Raw genomic sequence first — 20,709 nt, 5'->3', positions numbered from 1 at the left:
CTGTTGGTACCATAAGCCCTAAAATCAATCCCAACCTTCCTTTTGTCGTATTGAACCTTATTGTAAAATTTCATAGAGATCCATTCACTTAAACTAAAGTTAGAGTGCGAAAACCAATGTGTCTTCCGACGACGACGACGGCAAACACGAGGTTATACCAATATACGTTTTTTTGCGGTCGTATATAAAAAATGAACGAAAATTCTCACATATGACTGCAGGGCCACAGTTAATTTTTAAAAAGGCCATGAGCAAATATCCTTTTCAAAACACATGAAAATCATACATATCATTTTAAGAAATATCATCACCTCTTTCACACAAATTTGTTGATTATATATTAATTTTATCAAATTTAATCTGATACTTTATTAAAGTAGCAAATAAAGTGGTGACAAGCAATAAGAAAATACCAGTAACAAAATCACACAAGGTTTAATGAAAATGCATAAGGCTATCAACATTGAGCAGGTACTTACACTATATAATGTCTACTTTTCTTCATGTACATATCAATAATGTTGTACATATTACTTAATAATACTGTAAGTCAGTTTTACTTAATATGTACATATCTACAATACTGATTTGAATATTAAACAGACTTTTCCTTTATGCAATGTTTAAAAATTTTGAAAAAAAGGAATACAAGGTTGATGTTCATGAGACAACATTCCTAAGATATACTGAAGAAAAAACACAAGGAGCGCTATGATATCATGTAATTCTGAAAAGGGACCAACTCAATGCCAATACAGGTATAAAGTAAAATAAACAACTTTTTTTTCTATCATTTTATAATTTTTCCTAATTGTAGTTGTGGCAAACTTTTCAGTAATTTCAAAGAACTTCTGTTTACAACAAGAGGCTCTCAAGAGCCTGAATCGCTCGCCTGTTATTTTTTTTTGCTTAAATCTTTCATCAATGATTATTTTTGCTTTTTATCCATATGTTCCATTTTAGCCATAGTGTCTATGTTTCTTGACGTACAAGGAAATGAAATATAAAATTTATACTAGATTCATTTGAGAAGATTTTTAAAGTTAAAAAACATAAAACAACTTGTGTAAAATTTTCCTTAAAGGGCAATAACTCCATAAGGGGTCAATTGACAATTTTGGTCATATAAACTTTTTTGTAGATCTTACTTTGCTGAACATTTTTGCTGTTTACAGTTTATCTTTATCTTCAATAATATTCAAGATAATAACCAAAAACTGCAAAATTTCCTTAAAACAACCAATTTAGTGGCAGCAACCCAACAATGGATTGTTCGGTGTGTCTGAAAATTTCAGGGCTGTTAGATCTTGACCTTTTGAACATTTTTACCCGATGTCAGATTTGCTCTAAATGTTTTAGTTTTGGAGATATAAGCCAAAAACTGCATTTGACCCCTATGTTCTATTTTTAGCCATGGCGGCCATGTTTGTCGATGGATTAAAACTTCGGATACAATTTATAAACTAGATATCCTAAGGAACATTTAGATGAAGTTTGAAGGTATTTGGCCTAGTAGTTTCAGAGGAGAAGATTTTTAATTGTTAGCAAACTTGATGAACAAATTGTGTAAAATTGTCTTTAATGGGCAATAACTCCTTAAGGTGTCAATTGACAATTTTGGTCATATAAACTTTTTTGTAGATCTTACTTTGCTGAACATTAGTGCTGTTTACAGTTTATATCTATCTATAATAATATTCAAGATAATAACAAAAAACTGCAAAATTTCCTCAAAACTACCAATTTAGTGGCAGCAACCCAACAATGGCTTGTTCGATTTGTCTGAAAATTTCAGGGCTGATAGATCTTGACCAATTGAACAATTTTCCCATGTCAGATTTGCTCTAAAAGCTTTAGTTTTTGAGATATAAGCAAATTACTGCATTTGACCCCTATGTTCTATTTTTAGCCATGGCGGCCATGTTTGTCGATGGATTAAAACTTCGGATACAATTTATAAACTAGATATCCTAAGGAACATTTAGATGAAGTTTGAAGGTATTTGGCTCAGTAGTTTCAGAGGAGAAGATTTTTAAATGTTAGCAAACTTGATGAACAAATTGTGTAAAATTGTCTTTAAAGGGCAATAACTCCTTAAAGGGTAAATTTACAAATTTGGTCATATAAACTTTTTTGTAGATCTTACTTTGCTGAACATTATTGCTGTTTACAGTTTATATCTATCTATAATAATATTCAAGATAATAACAAAAAAATGCAAAATTTCCTTAAAACTACCAATTTAGTGGCAGCAACCCAACAATGAGTTGTTCTATTCGTCTGAAAATTTCAGGGCTGATAGATCTTGACAAATTGAACAACATGTCAGATTTGCTCTAAAAGCTTTAGTTTTTGAGATATAAGCAAATTACTGCATTTGACCCCTATGTTCTATTTTTAGCCATGGCGGCCATGTTTGTCGATGGATCAAAACTTCGGATACAATTTATAAACTAGATACTCTAAGGAACATTTAGTTAAAGTTTGAAGGTATTTGGCCCAGTAGTTTCAGAGGAGAAGATTTTTGAAATAGTTTACGACGACGACAAGTGATGGCATAAGCTCACATGGGGCCCTTCGGGCCCCGGTGAGCTAAAAATGATAACAGTCATGCTTGATAAGCAGAGTCATTGGGCAATTTTAAACCAGGAATGAAACTGGTTAACATGCATACATCAGCTTATAGCATCTAATTCTCAAAACTTCATCACGTTTTATCCTCTTTTTTCTTATGTCTGTGTGGTAAACGAGACTTTTCTAATGTTAATGAAGATGTTAGAATTTCCATCTGTACATCTCTTTCCTTCAGCATGTCTTTTAACTTCTGTATTTCTGATGCCTGATTGTCTATCTTTGTCTGCATTTCCAGTATTATCTGAAAAAAAACAAACAAACATGAATGTAAATAAGACATAACAAATCTAATGAAATACAAAATAGGACCACAATCAAATTAAAATGCCATCCAGTTGGTTGAAATGAAATATTTGTATATCATAAATAAATTGCACAGATGATACACTTAAATGTTCTCATATTACAATATTAGAATATACCGTGAAGGTCAATGAAATCTTAAACTGAGGTCAAGGTGAACTGATAACTGTCAGATATACAGGTATCCATAATGCTTATTCATTATTGATCAATATTGCATTATTTAGAACTCAAATTCTGATTGCAATATTTGTATGCAGCATTTCCTTAATCTCACGTATATCAATTCTCAACAATGTAAATATTAAAAAGCATGCAAGCATTTCTAAATTAAATGTATATAGTATTATCAACAAATCTACATTCCAGAATAACAGTAAATTTCTCATGCATACTTACAATGGAACACCCTACACTAGTAAACTTTTAAAATGACAAAAATAAAATATGTAATCAATCCATTTGCAAAATTAATAGTAGGACTATTGCTCACCATAAAGGTAGTTCTTTTTTAAAAGCAGTCATTACAGAACAATTGTATATTTTTCTTCTATTAAAAATTAACACACATAACAAATTTTTTATAAACATTCAATTAAGTTCAGTAGTAAAAGTTATATAGTACCTGTTCCTTGGTCAAAAACAATTCACTTTGTAATAATTCCTTTGTTGTTGGTCTGTCTGAATGCACACTATTGGTCATCTGAATCACAGCTTTTGCCTGGAAGTAACAAAAAAAATTTTTTTGCAGTAACTAATTATGTCTGTGCTGTTCAATCTTAATATCACTGAAACCCAATAGTTTAAACAACAAATTCTTAATACATTGGTTATTCAAACTAAGTCTAATTCAAAGTTTGATGAAGGTAAGTACCCAAATAGAAGGAAGTCTATATTTACCCTTTAAGTTAGTTGATTTATTTTTTTGGGGTAAACTTGTCTTTTGTCTTTCTTTTTTTGAAGGGGGATGTTAAATTTAGATTTCTTCATAATTCTAAATTGTGCTTTTAAGAGAAATTACACAGTCAGATTATCAGATTTATTTTTTGGCACTTTTCAAGCCTAATTAACAACTCACTCAAAATTATGAAACATATTAAAAATGTTAGCTCACTTGTTCTGGCCAATGTTGAATGATCTGTGCATCTACTTCTCCTTGTCTCAACAATTCTAAACATTTATACTTTTCCATGTCAGTTTTAAACCAATGAAACAGTTCGTATAATATCACACCTAAACTGTATATATCACTCTGAAATTAAAAAAGTAGTTATGGTACAAATATTATCATTGATAATGAATTATTGTTTTAAGTTCCTGTTAGAAAACAACAATTTTACAATTGTTTGGCCATGTGATTTTATTTACACTTATTCATACATCACAAATAAATGCTTTTAAGATTTAAGGTACAAAAAATTGTACAGTTGGTGTCAAAACTTGTACTTAACATAAGGGTTTCTGCTGGCAGTCGCCAATTTTGCATTTTGCGAAAAAAGAAAAATTGTGGCAACTAGATATCATTGAGATGGGAGCCATCTCTATGGGCCCCGCTGTGAATAATGTGTGGTAAAAAATTTGTATCTTTATCATTGGACATGGGGTTGTCAACTGAAATCAAAATTTTTGACCTAGGAAGTTGTACATAAATTATGATACACCCTCTGGTGTTGGTTTATATACATATCAAGTATAAACTTTGAATTCATAACGTTTCTCAAGATATAGAGCGGACACGATCTTTACCATAGGACATGGGGTTGTTAACTAAAACCAAAATTTTTGACTTTGACCTTTGACCTAGGAAGTTGTACATACATTATGACACACCCTCTGGTGTTGATTAATATATATATTAAGTATAAACTTTGAAATCATAACGGTTCTCAAGATATAGAGTGGACACGATCTTTACCATAGGACATGTCAACTAAAACCAAAGTTTTTGACCTTGACCTTTGACCTAGGAAGTTGTACATACATTATATTATCTCAATTTTTACGTTTAACGATGGTCAGGAGGAGAAAACTGTGGTTTTGAAGAAAGGGTTAATAAACTGCTTCCCTGAGCGCAGCTGGATACACACGCAGAGGTCCGACCCTGAACAGTTGGGGCAAAAATGGACACAATATTCAAGCTTGATACAGGTCTGAATTTGGATTGTAATTAAATATTTGATATATTATAGGTTTCTGAATAAATGAAGTCAAAGAACTTGAAATTGGTTATATGAAAGATTTCTTGCTGTTGTGCAATACACTGTGCTGTTGCGTAATACTTAGTAAATCTGTTGTCAGACTATAAACAAATAAAATCTTATAACCCGGAAATATAAAATCGAAAATTTATAAAAATCAAAAGGGAGTTTACAAAAATAGATATAAACAATTTACCAAGGTTTCATAAAGTTATTGTCTGAAAACTGGAAAATCCCCCTTTTTGTAATGAATAAAACCCCATAAATCGGAAACGTACAGTCTGAAATTTATAAAAATCAAAAGGGAGCTCATGTCAATAGAAATAAACAATTCACCAAAGTTTCTTGCAAATTGGTGAAACTGTTTTTGAGGTATTGTCCAATAACTGAAAAATCCCACCTTTTTTAATGAATAAAACCCCAAAACTCGGAAACGGTAAATCCGAAATTTATAAAAAACGAAAGGGAGCTTGCATCAATAGATATGAACTATTCACAAAAGTTTCATGCAAATTGGTGAAATTGTTTTTGAGTTATTGTCCGAAAACTGGAAAATCCCCCCTTTTTTAATGAATAAAACCCCAAAACTTGGAAACGGTAAATCCTAAATTTATAAAAAACGAAAGGGAGCTCACGTCAATAGATATGAACATTTCACAAAAGTTTCAAGCAAATTGGTGAAATTGTTTTTCAGTTATTGTCCGAAAACTGGAAAATCCCCCCTTTTTTAATGAATAAAACCCAAAAACTCGGAAATGGTAAATCTGAAATTTATAAAAAACGAAAGGGAGCTCACGTCAATAGATATAAACAATTCACCAAAGTTTCATGCATAATGGTTAAAGAGTTTTTGAATTAATGTCCGACATGTTGACGACGGCCGGACAGACAGACGAACGGACGGACGGACGTGCGTATAAAAAGTAAGAAAAATATCTGACTTGATTCTATGTCCTTTAACTAGACAGGATGTATCCAATAAACTGATTGAAGATGAATCCTGTGTTGAGAGATGTTAAATTTTACAGTATCTTTTAAAAAATACTATCCGAAATTTTGATCTAATTGAGTGTTCATTTATTACGAATTATAATTAATGAGACAAAAATGCTGCACACTGATTTTTTTTTTGTAAGCAAAAAAGAAAACAAGTTTTAAGAAAAAATATGTTTATGTTAGTTGGTGAAAAAAAAATTGAGAGTGGTGGAAGAAAATATAATTTAAGTGAATAAGGTGGCAAAAAAAACTTTGACCCACGGGAAAGCCTGCTAAAACATGTAATTTGTTGTATATGTGTTTGAAAGATAGATTGACTGATTGATTGTTAGTTGCCTAGTCCAGTGGCAATTATTTCATGCATCTTCAGGACAAGAATAAATTAACAAATAATACAATAGGTAGGTTCTGCAAGGTGGGCCAACCAGCATGAAGGGCATCAAATTTGGACTGCAACTGGAAATGAGGATATGATAGTTCTGAGTTCAATTTTTGCCTTGAAACAGGCCACCTATGTACCTCTAACAGAGTTGCTGCAAGGGTTCTTTAACATGCAGAGAGCTAAGCACTGTCCCTACACAAGGCATTATATTCAAAGTTTCCATTCCAACCAGTGTGGCTGCTTATTTATACATCCCTAACAGTCAAATCAACGCCATATCTTAGAAAGGAATTTCCTGTCAGAAAGGGAGAGGTCCAGGTGACCATATTTCTATGCAGTGTCCACAAAGTTGTTTATCAATATAACTATTTTCTGATATTAAAGGTACATTTGAAAATCAATTTAGAAATGCAAAATATTGCACTACAAATACAGACACTTTTTTTTTACGAAAATTATTTTACGTCCCTAGCAAGCATAGAATATGACAGATTTTTATTTTTTTTTTACAGCTGAAACCACTTAAAAAAGCATATAAATCCTTGACCAAATATGTAATCAATCAACCCTTTTCAATTTATTTTCTTGTATGCATGTGATTTTACCTTATTAGTATAAACAGATCCCTGCAGTTGTTCAGGAGCTCCATATGTTGATGTTCCAACTCCAGTTGTATGTGTATCCCAATAAAATTTATCTAAAGAAAGGAATGTCAAGTTTCTTAAAAGCAAATACTATAAATTCAGAAATTTTTGCTATCGTTTTACTATTGCGAAAATTGCAACATGATAGGTGTTGCAAAAATAATAAACAGCTGCGCCATGAGCGCATGATACGCCCGTCGCATTTTCATAGAAAATTTCAATTAAAGTTCAATTATTCTCAATGTCATATCAGAAATTTATGAAAATCGAAAGGGAGCTTTTGTCAATAGATTTAAACAATTCACCAAAGTTTCATGAGAACTGCTGAAATCATTTTTGAGGTATTGTCCGAAAACTGGAAAATCCCCCCTTTTTTAATGAATAAAATACCATAACTCGAAAACGTAAAATCTAAAATTTATAAAATTCAAAAGGGAGCTTACATCAATAGATATAAACAATTCACCAAAGTTTCATGAGAACTGCTAAACGCATTTTGGAGTGATTGTCCGAAAACTATAAACTGCCCCTTTTTTTTAATGAATAAAACCCCATAACTCAGAAATGTAAAATCTAAAATTAATGAAAATAGAAAGGGAGCCCATGTCAATAGGTATAAACAATTCACCAAAATTTCTTGCAAATTGGTGAAAGCATTTTGGAGTTATTGTACGAAAACTGGAAAATCCCCCTATTTTTAATGAATAAAACCTCATAACTCGGAAACGTAAAATCTAAAATTTATAAAAAACAAAAGGGAGATCAAGTCAATAGATATAAACAATTTACCAAAGTTTTATACAAATTGGATAAAGCGTTTTTGAGTTAATGTCCGACATTTTGACGACGGACGGACAGACAGACAGACAGAGGAACAACGGTATACCATAATACGTCCCGTTAACGGGCGTATAAAAACTTGCATTTTATATCTTCAAAACATTATATTTATGCAGAGTTACCTGATATCACGATAAATTAACTCACACTTTTGTCAATTGTTCAACAATTGCAATAAACATGATAAATGCATGCAATAATTTCTTAATTTACAGTATAACATGCATCTTATTCTTTAATAATTCAATTTTGGATGTAACAAGTCTTCTGATTGGCTGAAAGTGTTTTGTCTATTAGCTCATAGACAACATTTTGTCATGTGATGGTGACGATCAACGATTTTATCATGATTTACTCCTTTTTAGAATTAAATTATAAGGAATTACTGTAATATTTTTTCTGTTTGTTCAAAATAACCTAAAAAATGTGGTGCACACTTTTAAATAACCTGCTATGCGAGTTATTCAGTGTGCACCACATTTTTTATGTTATTTCTTCATAGACAGAAAAAATATTACAATCATTCCTTAAATATGTTAGCAGAATATCTTTACCTGTCCTTACTTTCAATTATAAGTTATGATAATAAATGCTTTTATTTGTTTAAGCTTTGTTTATCAGTCTTGACCATGATAGTATTACAACTGATGGGCATTTCTAATATTTATATTTTACTTGGGATACATGTTACATACCTGGACTTTCTAATGGTGATGGTGTTAACAAAGCATCTTCTCTACCCGAATTTCTCAAATCATCTTTAGCTAAACCAAAGTCACCTATCTTTACATGAAGCTGATGACCTTGGAGAAATATATTTCTGGGCTGAAATTACAAAATACATTAAGATATTATTATTTGACCATGATCTCCCTGATAACAAAAAGATGATTGATATTCATCTGGAAGACTGGAACATAGGGTGCACTAATATTGAGGAATATTGCCACTAGCATTATATCATTATGCCCCAGCTTGTGAGTTCAATAGTATATACTGTGGGAGCAATATTCGTCAATTTTAGTGCAACATCCCTTTTATAATATAGCATCACACATTTCAGCAAATTGATGATACCTCATCCAATTCCTGCTCTGATACCTGCAGTATGGAAGCAATGACCATTTCTGTCTTCTTACTAATTTCTCTTCTGTTTGCATGCAAACAATGCTTTACTTGGAACCTCTTGGAAAGTGCATACAACACTTTTAAGGAGAAAATATGGAATGCAATATTTTTAACTCATCAGAAATGCAAAGAATCCAGTGATACATGTATTCATTTTTTAATAGTATGATTAAAAATTGGTACATGTACATGCTATAACTGGGATACTTAATAGAACAATAAGGAAAACAGATGCTTCAATGCATACATTTTGATTTTTTGTGCCTGTACCAAATCAGAATATCTGTTCATTGTCCTCTAGTTTGTGTGGCATTTAAATAAAATATAATCAAATGTTTCATGAGGAATTATGCTTGTTTGGTAAAATTAAAATGATAAAAATAGTTAAGATATGTGTATGTATCAAAACATGTCCCTCCTTTGGAGCAGAAGTATAGTAAAACTGATTCCTTTATTTGCACTTCCTTTCAGATCTCTATGTATCAGACCATTGGAATGAATAAAGTCTACTCCTTTGTTTACACTTACTTTCAGATCTCTATGTATCAGACCATTTGAGTAAATAAAGTCTACTCCTTTGTTTACACTTACTTTCAGTTCTCTATATATCAGACCATTGGAGTATATAAAGTCTACTCCTTTGTTTACACTTACTTTCAGTTCTCTATATATCAGAACATTAGAGTATATAAAGTCTACTCCTTTGTTTACACTTATTTTCAGATCTCTATGTATCAGACCATTGGAATGAATAAAGTCTACTCCTTTGTTTACACTTACTTTCAGATCTCTATGTATCAGACCATTGGAATGAATAAAGTCTACTCCTTTGTTTACACTTACTTTCAAATCTCCATGTATCAGACCATTGGAATGAATAAAGTCTACTCCTTTGTTTACACTTACTTTCAGATCTCTATGTATCAGACCATTTGAGTGAATAAAGTCTACTCCTTTGTTTACACTTACTTTCAGTTCTCTATGTATCAGACCATTTGAGTAAATAAAGTCTACTCCTTTGTTTACACTTACTTTCAGTTCTCTATATATCAGACCATTGGAGTATATAAAGTCTACTCCTTTGTTTACACTTACTTTCAGTTCTCTATATATCAGACCATTGGAGTATATAAAGTCTACTCCTTTGTTTACACTTATTTTCAGATCTCTATGTATCAGACCATTGGAATGAATAAAGTCTACTCCTTTGTTTACACTTACTTTCAGATCTCTATGTATCAGACCATTGGAATGAATAAAGTCTACTCCTTTGTTTACACTTACTTTCAGATCTCTATGTATCAGACCATTTGAGTGAATAAAGTCTACTCCTTTGTTTACACTTACTTTCAGTTCTCTATGTATCAGACCATTTGAGTAAATAAAGTCTACTCCTTTGTTTACACTTACTTTCAGTTCTCTATATATCAGACCATTGGAGTATATAAAGTCTACTCCTTTGTTTACACTTACTTTCAGTTCTCTATATATCAGACCATTGGAGTATATAAAGTCTACTCCTTTGTTTACACTTATTTTCAGATCTCTATGTATCAGACCATTGGAATGAATAAAGTCTACTCCTTTGTTTACACTTACTTTCAGATCTCTATGTATCAGACCATTGGAATGAATAAAGTCTACTCCTTTGTTTACACTTACTTTCAGATCTCTATGTATCAGACCATTGGAATGAATAAAGTCTACTCCTTTGTTTACACTTACTTTCAAATCTCCATGTATCAGACCATTGGAATGAATAAAGTCTACTCCTTTGTTTACACTTACTTTCAGATCTCTATGTATCAGACCATTTGAGTGAATAAAGTCTACTCCTTTGTTTACACTTACTTTCAGATCGCTGTGTATCAGACCATTGGAATGAATAAAGTCTACTGCTATGTTTACACTTACTTTCAGATCTCTGTGTACCAGACCGCTGGAATGAATAAAGTCTACTCCTTTTTTACACTTACTTTCAGATCTCTATGTATCAGATAATTGGAATAAATAAAGTCTACTCCTTTGTTTACACTTACTTTAAGATCTCTATGTATCAGATCATTGGAATGAATAAAGTCTACTCCTTTGTTTACGCTTACTTTAAGATCTCTATGTATCAGATCATTGGAATAAATAAAGTCTACTCCTTTGTTTACACTTACTTTCAGATCTCTATGTATCAGACCTTTGGAATGAATAAAGTCTACTCCTTTGTTTACACTTACTTTCAGATCTCTATGTATTAGACCATTGGAATGAATAAAGTCTACTCCTTTAACCAACTGTTTAAATATCCTCATGTTAGCTGCTGCATTTGTCTTGAATTCTGAAATAAAATAGTTCACAATAATTATTTACTTCTTGATATTCACTAATTTGAACAACTAAAAGAGGTGGAAGATACTAAAGGGATATTCAATAGATATTCAAAATCATAATGTTACATAAATTGATGACAATCTGGCTCATCATGGCAAAAAAACAACCAAAAAGATAAACAACAGTATAGAAAACACATTCTGCCTGTCCCAAGTCAGCAGCATGTAATTCAGTGGTTGTCGTTGGTTCATGTCGGTCATATTAGTTTTTCGTAAATTTTATTGTTATAAATAAGGCTGTTTTATTTCTCACTTGATTTGTTTCACCTTTTTCATGTTGGGGTCTTTTATAGCTGACTATATGGTATTGGTTTTTCTCATTGTTGAAGGCTGTACAGTCATCTATAATTGCTTACATCCACATCATTTGAACTCTGGTGGATAGTGTTCTCAATGGAAAACATACTACATCTCCTTATTTTTACATACAACATAGAAAACTAAAGACTGAGCAACACAAACCCCATAAAAATAAAATGCTCCGCTGGGCACAGCTTGATACGACCGCAGAGGTCGAACCCTTAACAGTTGGGGCAAGTATGGACACAACATTCAAGCTTGATACAGCACTGAATTTGGATTGTGATTAAATATTTGACACAGCATAGGTTTCTGACACAGAATGAATGTGGTCTAAGAACTTAAAAATTTTTAATTTACTTATTCAAACCATATCATTATTATTTGCTTTTTTGATATAAATCAGAAATAACCAATTTAAAATGGAAAATTTTAAAGAAAAAAAAAGGGGAAAAAATCCCCCCTCAAATTTTTTGAACCCCTTTATGATTCATCACCCCCAAACTCAATCCAAGCCTTCCCTTTGTGATACAATGTATGGTGCCTTGCAGTACAATTTCAAAGAGATCCGTACACTTGAACACAAGTTATTGTCTGGAAACTAGAAAAATACTTGTTTTTTTGTCCCTTTTTGGCCCCAAATTCCTAAACGTTTAGGGCAATTACCCCCAAACTCAAACCCAGCTTTCCCTTTATGATATGGAACCTTGTTGTACAATTTCATAAAGATCCATACACTTACACACAAGTTATTGTCCTGAAACTAGAAAAATGCTTGTTTTTTTCCCCTTTTTGGCCCCTAAATCCTAAAGTTTTGGGGCAATTACCCCCAAAATCAATCCTAGCCTTCCTCTTGTGGTTAGGTACCTTGCAGTACAATTTCAGAGAGATTCATACACTTGAACACAAGTTATTGTCTGGAAACTAGAAAAATGCTTATTTTTGGCCCCCTATTCCTAAACGTTTTGGGCAATTACCCCCAAACTCAATTCTAGCTTTCCCTTTGTGATATGGAACCTTGTAGTACAATTTCAGAAAGATCCATACACTTACACACAAGTTATTGTCATGAAACTAGAAAAATGCTTGTTTTTTGCCCCTTTTTTGGCCCCTAATTCCTAAAATTTTGAGGCAATTACCCCCAATATCAATCCCAGCATTCCCTTTGTGATATGGAATCTTGTGGTACAATGTCAGAGAGATCCGTACACTAACACACAAGTTATGTCTGGAAGTTACAAAAATGCCCTTTTTGGCCCCTAATTCCTTAACTGTTGGTACCATAACCCCCAAAATCAATCCCAACCTTCCTTTTGTGGTATTGAACCTTATGGTAAAATTTCATAGAGCTCCATTCACTTAAACTAAAGTTAGAGTGCGAAAACCAATGTGTCTTCTGACGACGACGCCAACGTCATACCAATATAGGACCACAAAAATTTTTTTGCGGTTGTTTTTTTTTCTTTGCAAAAGTATTTATGCCGAATTGAAAACCACATTTTCAGTAAATTACTCCTTTCATTGAACAAACAAAAGTTTGTATGAAAATTTTCTTGTTAATGTCTGTTATGAGGCCTGAAATTAATTGGATCTAACTCCATGCATTTTCTGTCTTACATTTGAAATAAGTCTAAAAATTATTGTGTCAAGACATGCTCTAATGATGCACAACAGTTATCATTGATCATTAAAAAAATGAAATCACAGAAATTCACTTTAAAAAGACAACAGAAAAAAAACTGATGCCATTATACATAATCCTTACCAAGAAAAGAAGAGCATTGAGTATTTCTTTTCTGCATGTATTCCCTGAGTGTCAGACTACATAATTCCATTTGTATAAACAATGTTACATGAATCTGAAAATAAAAAAAAATAAGGTCTGCGTTAGAATAAACTGTTGTCACAGAGATATGTCTCGCTTTTTGCAATTTTGATAGTTATCGCAAATGTTGAAATAAAAATGTCAATATTTATACATGTAAACTATGCAAAACATTCAAAGTCAATAAATCATGACTGAAAGGCAAATAACCTCCATGGAAATGAGAAATCCCAATGTTTATAAAACAGCATACCAAATATCATTAACTTATCATCAGTGGTTCCCTTTAAACTAACCTAAACACAAACTTTAACTTGTTAACTATGCAAAAGTTTCAAAGTCAAAGAACCTTTAAGATTTGGCAAGGTCATATATTCTTATTTGAATTGAGACTTGCAAATGCTTATACACCAGCAAACGAAATATTATTGACCTAACATTAGTGATTCATCTGAAACTGATCTGATCACAAATTTTAACCTGTAAACTATGCAAAAGTTTCAAAGTCAATGAACCATGATGAAAAAAAAGGGGGGGGATCTCCATGGAAATGAGATGTGCATATACTTCACATTACACATAGTCTAAAGAACCTTTACTACATAACTTTTAATGAAATGTATGTAAACTTTACACTTAATACTTGGGAATGTTTATTATAGAAGCTATTTCACAGAATTTTTCATCTTTACAATAAAATCAAACATGTTTTAAAATAATCTCATTAATTACCTGTATAATGAATCTAACTAACCATGAATGAAACAATGATAAAAAATCTTGGTTTTTACTTCTGAGCAAATAAACAGTATTGATTTTCTAAAAAGGTTAATATATGAGACTTGGTTCAGTTATTTTTGTCATTTGATGTACAGAATTTGTTTTTAATTAATTTGTCCTCTACTTTCACTGAAAATTTCAAGAACGAAAAATAAAAGGGATGTGATATAAATCATATGACTTACTTTGGTATTATGAATCATGTGACTTACTTTGGTGATCTCCAGGGAAAAATAAAAGGGGTGATATAAATCATATGACTTACTTTGTTGATATTAATCATGTGACTTACTTTGGAATGTATGTTATCTTCACTGTAATGATGGTAGCCTAACATAACCTGTTTATTATGTAAATTGTCATGTGACTTGTTTTGTAGATATAAATCATGTGACTTAATACTTTGGTTATATAAATCATGTGACTTACTTTGGAATGGATGTTGTCTTCACTGTAATGATGGTAGCCTAACATAACCTGTTTATTATGTAAATGGTCATGTGACTTGTTTCTACATGTAATACAATCACAGCTCATACTTCTCCTAATTCTACCGGGTTTATCCCAGAAGGTATCAATATGTGATACATCGTCCCATGCTCGTCCACAATGACTTGTCTTTTCATTAAACTCAGATTCAAAGAATTTTGAAGTACAGCTATGTTTTGGAACAGTTTTATGAAGAATTTTATCCCCGCTTCCACTGTTTGTGTATTTACTTTCTTTGCCTCTGAGTATTTCACAAGCTTCACAGTATTCAGACTGTGACATCATTTCAACTGGTTCCAATCCGTCAGTTAATTCAACCAGTTTAGGTAGGCTACTGTGGTTGTTGTCCATTGAAAAGTCATTGTCAAATTTAACATGAGAATCAAATATAATGCTGTCACCAACATCTGTAGACTTGGAATGATTCATTCTGTAAATAAATGGAAACACATGCTGAAGTAGCATTAAGTACTTGTTTTGGTTCTGTAAAAGCAAGAAATATAAAACAAACACCTAAATTCCTATCTATAGTATTAATTTTCTACTGCATTATACAAAATCATTAATGTTAAAACCACTGGTATATCAAATGTTGGTATAACAATTATCTGAATGTCTGGGTTTTGTTCTGATCTTCAAGAACAAATATTTAGGGTTAAAACAAATCATGAACAGCAAAATTGTCAAATGAGAAAATGTGTCCTTATCCCATCATGGCACAACAATTCAAACTACATAATAATCAGAAACTTAAGTTTATAAATTTTAGAGCATGTTTGGAGTTCAACTTCTTCCAAATCAACATGGTCTCATCTAAAATATAAGCAAATTATAAAACTTAAAGCTGGTTTGAAGTATATATAATGTAAAGTTCTTTGTTTTTACAATCCTGAAAAATAAAATGCTCCGCTGGGCGCAGCTTGATACGACCGCAGAGGTTGAACCCTAAACAGTTGGGGCAAGTATGGACACAAAATTCAAGCTTGATACAGCTCTGAATTTGGATTGTGATTAATATTTGACACAGCATAGGTTTCTGACACAGAATGAATGTGGTCTAAGAACTTAAAATTTTTCAATTTACCTATTATGGTCCAATATCCAAAATCTAAATACATGGTTAGATTTAGCATATCAAAGAATCCAAAGAATTCAATTTTTGATGAAATCAAACAAAGTTTAAATTTGGACCCTTTTGACCTCAATGTGGACTAATTTGATAACGGGCCCAAAAATCAAAATACATGGTTAGATTCAGCATATCAAAGAACCCCATATATTCAAGTTTTGTTGAAATCAAACAAAGTTTAATTTTAGACCCGAAATTGGACCAACTTGAATTCTGGGCCCAAAATCAAAAATCTAAACACGTTTAGATTCAGCATATCAAAGAACCCCAAGAATTCAATTTTTGTTAAAATCAAACTAAGTTTCATTTTGGACCCTTTGGACCTTAATGTAGACCAATTTAAATAAAAACAGGACCCAAATTTAAAAATCTAAATACACGGTTAGATTTGGCATATCAAAGAACCCCAATAATTCAATTTTTGATGAAATCAAACAAAGTTTAATTTTGGACCCTTTTGACCTCAATATGAACCAATTTGATAGCAGGGCCCACAAATAAAAAATCTAAATACATGGTTAGATTCAGCATATCAAAGAACCCCATCTATTCAATTTTTGTTGAAATCAAACAAAGTTTAATTTTGGACCCCAATTTGGACCAACTTGAAAACTGGGCCCAAAATCAAAAGTTTAAATACATGTTTAGATTCAGCATATCAAAGGACCCCATATATTCAATTTTTGTTAAAATCAAACTAAGTTTAATTTTGGACCCTTTGGACCTTAATGTAGACCAATTTGAAAACTGGACCCAAATTTAAAAATCTAAATACACAGTTAGATTTGGCATAACAAAGAAATAAATGTGGTCAAAGATTTTACAAATCTAATGCGCCATACTGTGCAATTAAAGATTACTTCTTGAAATTTTTCAATATTTGAAATTTGTAAAAAAATAATATTTGAAGAATAATTCTTTTTAATTTCTGAAATCTGAAATGAGAAAAAATTGACCCCCCCCCCCCCCCCCCCACAACTTTTTTCACCCCCAAAAAATTCTTTCCCTCAAGATATGGTCATAATCTCAATTCAAATTTCCAATGGAGTTTGCAACCAAAAGTTCCCATTTAAATTTACCATAGTGCTAACTTAATCTATTTTATAATAGCATTTAAAATATGGTGTCAAATCTTTCATATGGATTTTTTGGTAAAAAAAAAAGATGCAACATTTGCAGATATTTTTACTGGTCTTCCTTTATAAATATGCATTTCTTTAAACATAATTTAAAAGCAGTGTAAGGGAAGTAATCAACACATTGTATTTGGATTACCTCCCTTACACTGCTTTTAAATTGTCTTAATTGTTCATTAACCAAAATTTAAAAGCAGTGTAAGGGAGGTAATTCAAATGATGTATTTGATTTATCTCCCTTACACTGATTTAAATTATGTTTTGTACTAAAGTATTTGTCCATTAACCAGGAAAACCTTGTTTTTCCCCCTTTTTGCCCCTAATTCCTAAACGGTTTGAGCCATAACCCCCCAAAGCAAATCCTAACCATCCCTTTGTGGTATGGAAACTTGTGGTACAATGTCAGAGAGATCCATACACTAACACACAAGTTATTGTCTGGAAGTTACAAAAATGCTTATTTTTGGCCCCTAATTCCTTAACAGTTGGTACCATAACCCCCAAAATCAATGCCAACCTTTCTTTTGGGGTATTTAACCTTATGGTAAAATTTCAAAGAGATCCATTCACTTAAGCTAAAGTTATTGTGCGAAAACCAATGTGTCTTCGGACGACGATGACGCCAACGTCATACCAATATACGACCGCAAAAATTTTTGCGTTTGTATAAAAAGTACCTGCCTGTGTGATCTACTTTAAGATCATATCCCCTTAGGGTCTAAGAGGAAACAAAGATATGTTAATTGTGACCTAAGTTCATACTTTGTCGTCTTTATTCTATCTTTTATATAAACAATTCTACCTTACTGACAATAAACTACTTGGTAGTACCTGCTATCTCTGCTGGAAATACTGTCATCTGAAGATACAACTTTAGTGCCAGGAATATCTATAAATATGTAATTATATATACTAATACCAATGTACTGTAAATTCAGAAATTATTGTGATGTTTTAATTAATTCGAAAAATGTCATATTACTAGGTTTGCAATAATAAAAAGATGAATTCATAATTTCAGCAGTAATATTCCTTCAAAAAAATGTTGCGATCGCAATCACTATATTTCAGAGGTCACAGATAAAAAATAATAAATGCACACATTAATTTCTAAATTTACAGTAATATACACGGATAAACTAGTAGAAAAAGGCCCATTATTTTGATGATTAACTTACTGGAAATTACTAAAAAAAAAGAAAATTTAAGTTTGGTAAAAGTTTACCATATGGCATAGGTATTAAAAAGTCACTAGCAGACTTTAATAATTGGTGACACAGTGACTGACTAACAGGGGTATGTGGGGTCCATGCAATATGTGAAAAAAGTTGTTCATAACATTACAACTTTGCTGGCACCTTGCCATATACATTTTTTTTCCCAATGCATTTATATGCATTCTTATAAAATCCTTTCGGTCAACACATTTCAATTTTTTACTAACATTAATATGGGTCAGATATATCTATAATGGTACAAATGTTTGTAAGCACTGCTGCTGTCTTACTATATAAACAGTTTGTAAATTTAGACTTATCTTCTATTCATTTAATATCAAAATCATTATCCATAAGTATACAGTATAATGTATGACTCTCATTATATGAGGCTACTCTCATGGGAAGATGATGGAAATCCTGCAACCCATTAGTATATGCAAGGTTTGGTCGTCTTTCATTTAAGAAATATTCTCCAGGGAAACTTACTCTTAAAAGTCTTGCATTTTTAATATTGTTTCTAGCATCTTACCAGGTCTAAAGTCTGTTGAATACTCCAACCATGCAGCATTATATCCTACTATGTTAGGGTGCTGAAGATTGGCTAAAGCTTTCACTTCTCGCAATACCTATAACATATATTATGTATAGTGATAACAAGGATCCGGAAATTTTCCCTAGTCATTTCGGTCATTTTTTTTTGTTATGTAATAATGGCCCAAGACCACAATTAATGATCCCGCTTTTCGTTGTCCACGAATATAGTTCCTTTTAATTAGAGTGTATTTTTTCTTAATTTTTTTTCTTTCCCTTCCTCACTCATTTCTTAGTTTTTTTTGGGTGGAAATAAAAGAAGAGAGGTGAAATAATCTTTTAGATGTTGTATTTTAACTGATTTTGATATGGAAAGAGTGATTAGGCCAGGTGCAAAAAGGTGATATTTACAGTTTTCGGAACATCTCTTGACTTGTCCATAGGGGTATGGATGTGTATTGGCTAAATTTGTAAGAGTCATTGGTTCAATCTTTCTGAATTTTGGATATATTTTTGGACTAGAACTATACATTATACACACAAAAGATTTGACAAAAATGCAAGGTGCAATTTTTTTAATGAAACAAAACGTTATAAAGAACTAATAGGGGAATTTAATTGTGGTCTGTGGCCTAAGAGGTGAATTCAGGAAATATTGAATTTGTACTTTGACAACTTCCCTGAATGATCTATTGGTATTAATTTGTCAAACTACATGAGAATAAATGATTTCCACTTTTATTTGATAGAAATTTTGTAAAAAAGTGACATTTCAGCCTACATGCCCAAAATTGAACTTTTTCAGTTGTTTCAATATTTTTACAAAAGTAGCATGCTTACTTTCTCTCTGACAGATTTTTCTGGTTTTCTATTTGTGTTTGTGGTATCTAATGTAGATGTTTAACTCATTTTTGAACACTGAACACAAAAAAAAGTAGATAAAAATCAGAATAAGAGTGCAAAATGTGCTGCTTTAATGGTCTTAGTCATACGGTCAGTATGAAGCAAGTGAAAAATGAGGTTCTATGCACATACAAGTTGAATTCCTTTTAGCAGATTTCACTGAATCTGTATCAAAAGCACTTATTACTGGTTGTTTGAACTTGTCTGTTTCACAGACTTCCTTTATTTTCTTTTGTTTGATAGCTAGTGGTTAAAATATTGGCCTTTTGAGGCTGAAATTTCATGCCGGTTTTAAAAAGTAAAGTAAATAACTTTGCATCAAATCATACTGTCTACATATATAGTTGAAAGTGACAGTCATGTTACATCCAGGCTCCATGTTTTATCATATCTAAACAAAGATTTGAGCAAAAAGAAGCATATCTCTATCTACCATATCATTTATATGCTTTTTAATATGCAAATGTGGGGAACGACCTAAATTGACAACCTGTTTTTTTAAGCTTGACATTGCTGAAGACCATTTTATTCACATGTGTTATGCTATTTGAAACTTATATTTCCATTAAAAGTACATTTATAACATGTAAAAGGTGTTTTTATAACTTAACAACTTCAGAAAATTGTGGTAAGTGAAAAATATTACATTTCATATAAGGCCTCGATTCATTTGAAAACCTCTATTTTTTGGCACAGGCTCATATAAAATTTACTTCTGGCCATTTTCTATAAGTCTGAAACATGAAGTATGCTATCTGTTGCTTTTAATAGGTGATAACTTATACATAGAAACATTAAAAAATGTAAGTTTTGGTATATTTTGGTTTTTAGAAGCCCAAATTTGATAGTTGAAATTGTTCTAATTCAACGCCACAATTCAGCACCCAAAG

The 20,709-nt window shown here is 31.7% G+C and overlaps 1 protein-coding gene across 1 annotated transcript in view; it reads right to left on the bottom strand.

Moving 5' to 3' along the window:
• Window positions 1–971: 971 nt before the first annotated feature.
• Window positions 972–20,709, bottom strand: part of LOC127701659 (eukaryotic translation initiation factor 2-alpha kinase 1-like) — a 41,411-nt gene continuing 21,673 nt past the window's right edge. Inside the window, exons 8-18 of the mRNA XM_052205651.1 lie at window positions 18,915–19,011; window positions 17,997–18,054; window positions 14,841–15,330; window positions 13,572–13,665; window positions 11,377–11,454; window positions 11,291–11,313; window positions 8,693–8,822; window positions 7,119–7,210; window positions 4,052–4,189; window positions 3,563–3,658; window positions 972–2,875 (exon numbers count right to left, since the gene is read on the bottom strand). Coding sequence (XP_052061611.1) covers window positions 2,708–2,875; window positions 3,563–3,658; window positions 4,052–4,189; window positions 7,119–7,210; window positions 8,693–8,822; window positions 11,291–11,313; window positions 11,377–11,454; window positions 13,572–13,665; window positions 14,841–15,330; window positions 17,997–18,054; window positions 18,915–19,011 — 1,464 coding nt within the window. The 3' untranslated portion in view covers window positions 972–2,707. The remainder of the gene's footprint in view (window positions 2,876–3,562; window positions 3,659–4,051; window positions 4,190–7,118; window positions 7,211–8,692; window positions 8,823–11,290; window positions 11,314–11,376; window positions 11,455–13,571; window positions 13,666–14,840; window positions 15,331–17,996; window positions 18,055–18,914; window positions 19,012–20,709) is intronic.

This window comes from Mytilus californianus, unplaced genomic scaffold, assembly GCF_021869535.1.
Source record: "Mytilus californianus isolate M0D057914Y unplaced genomic scaffold, xbMytCali1.0.p SCAF_5, whole genome shotgun sequence".
In the NCBI taxonomy this organism is placed as follows: Eukaryota; Metazoa; Mollusca; class Bivalvia; order Mytilida; family Mytilidae; genus Mytilus; species Mytilus californianus.
The sequence above is the reverse complement of the archived record's forward strand: the minus strand, read 5'-3'. Positions and strand labels throughout refer to the sequence as shown.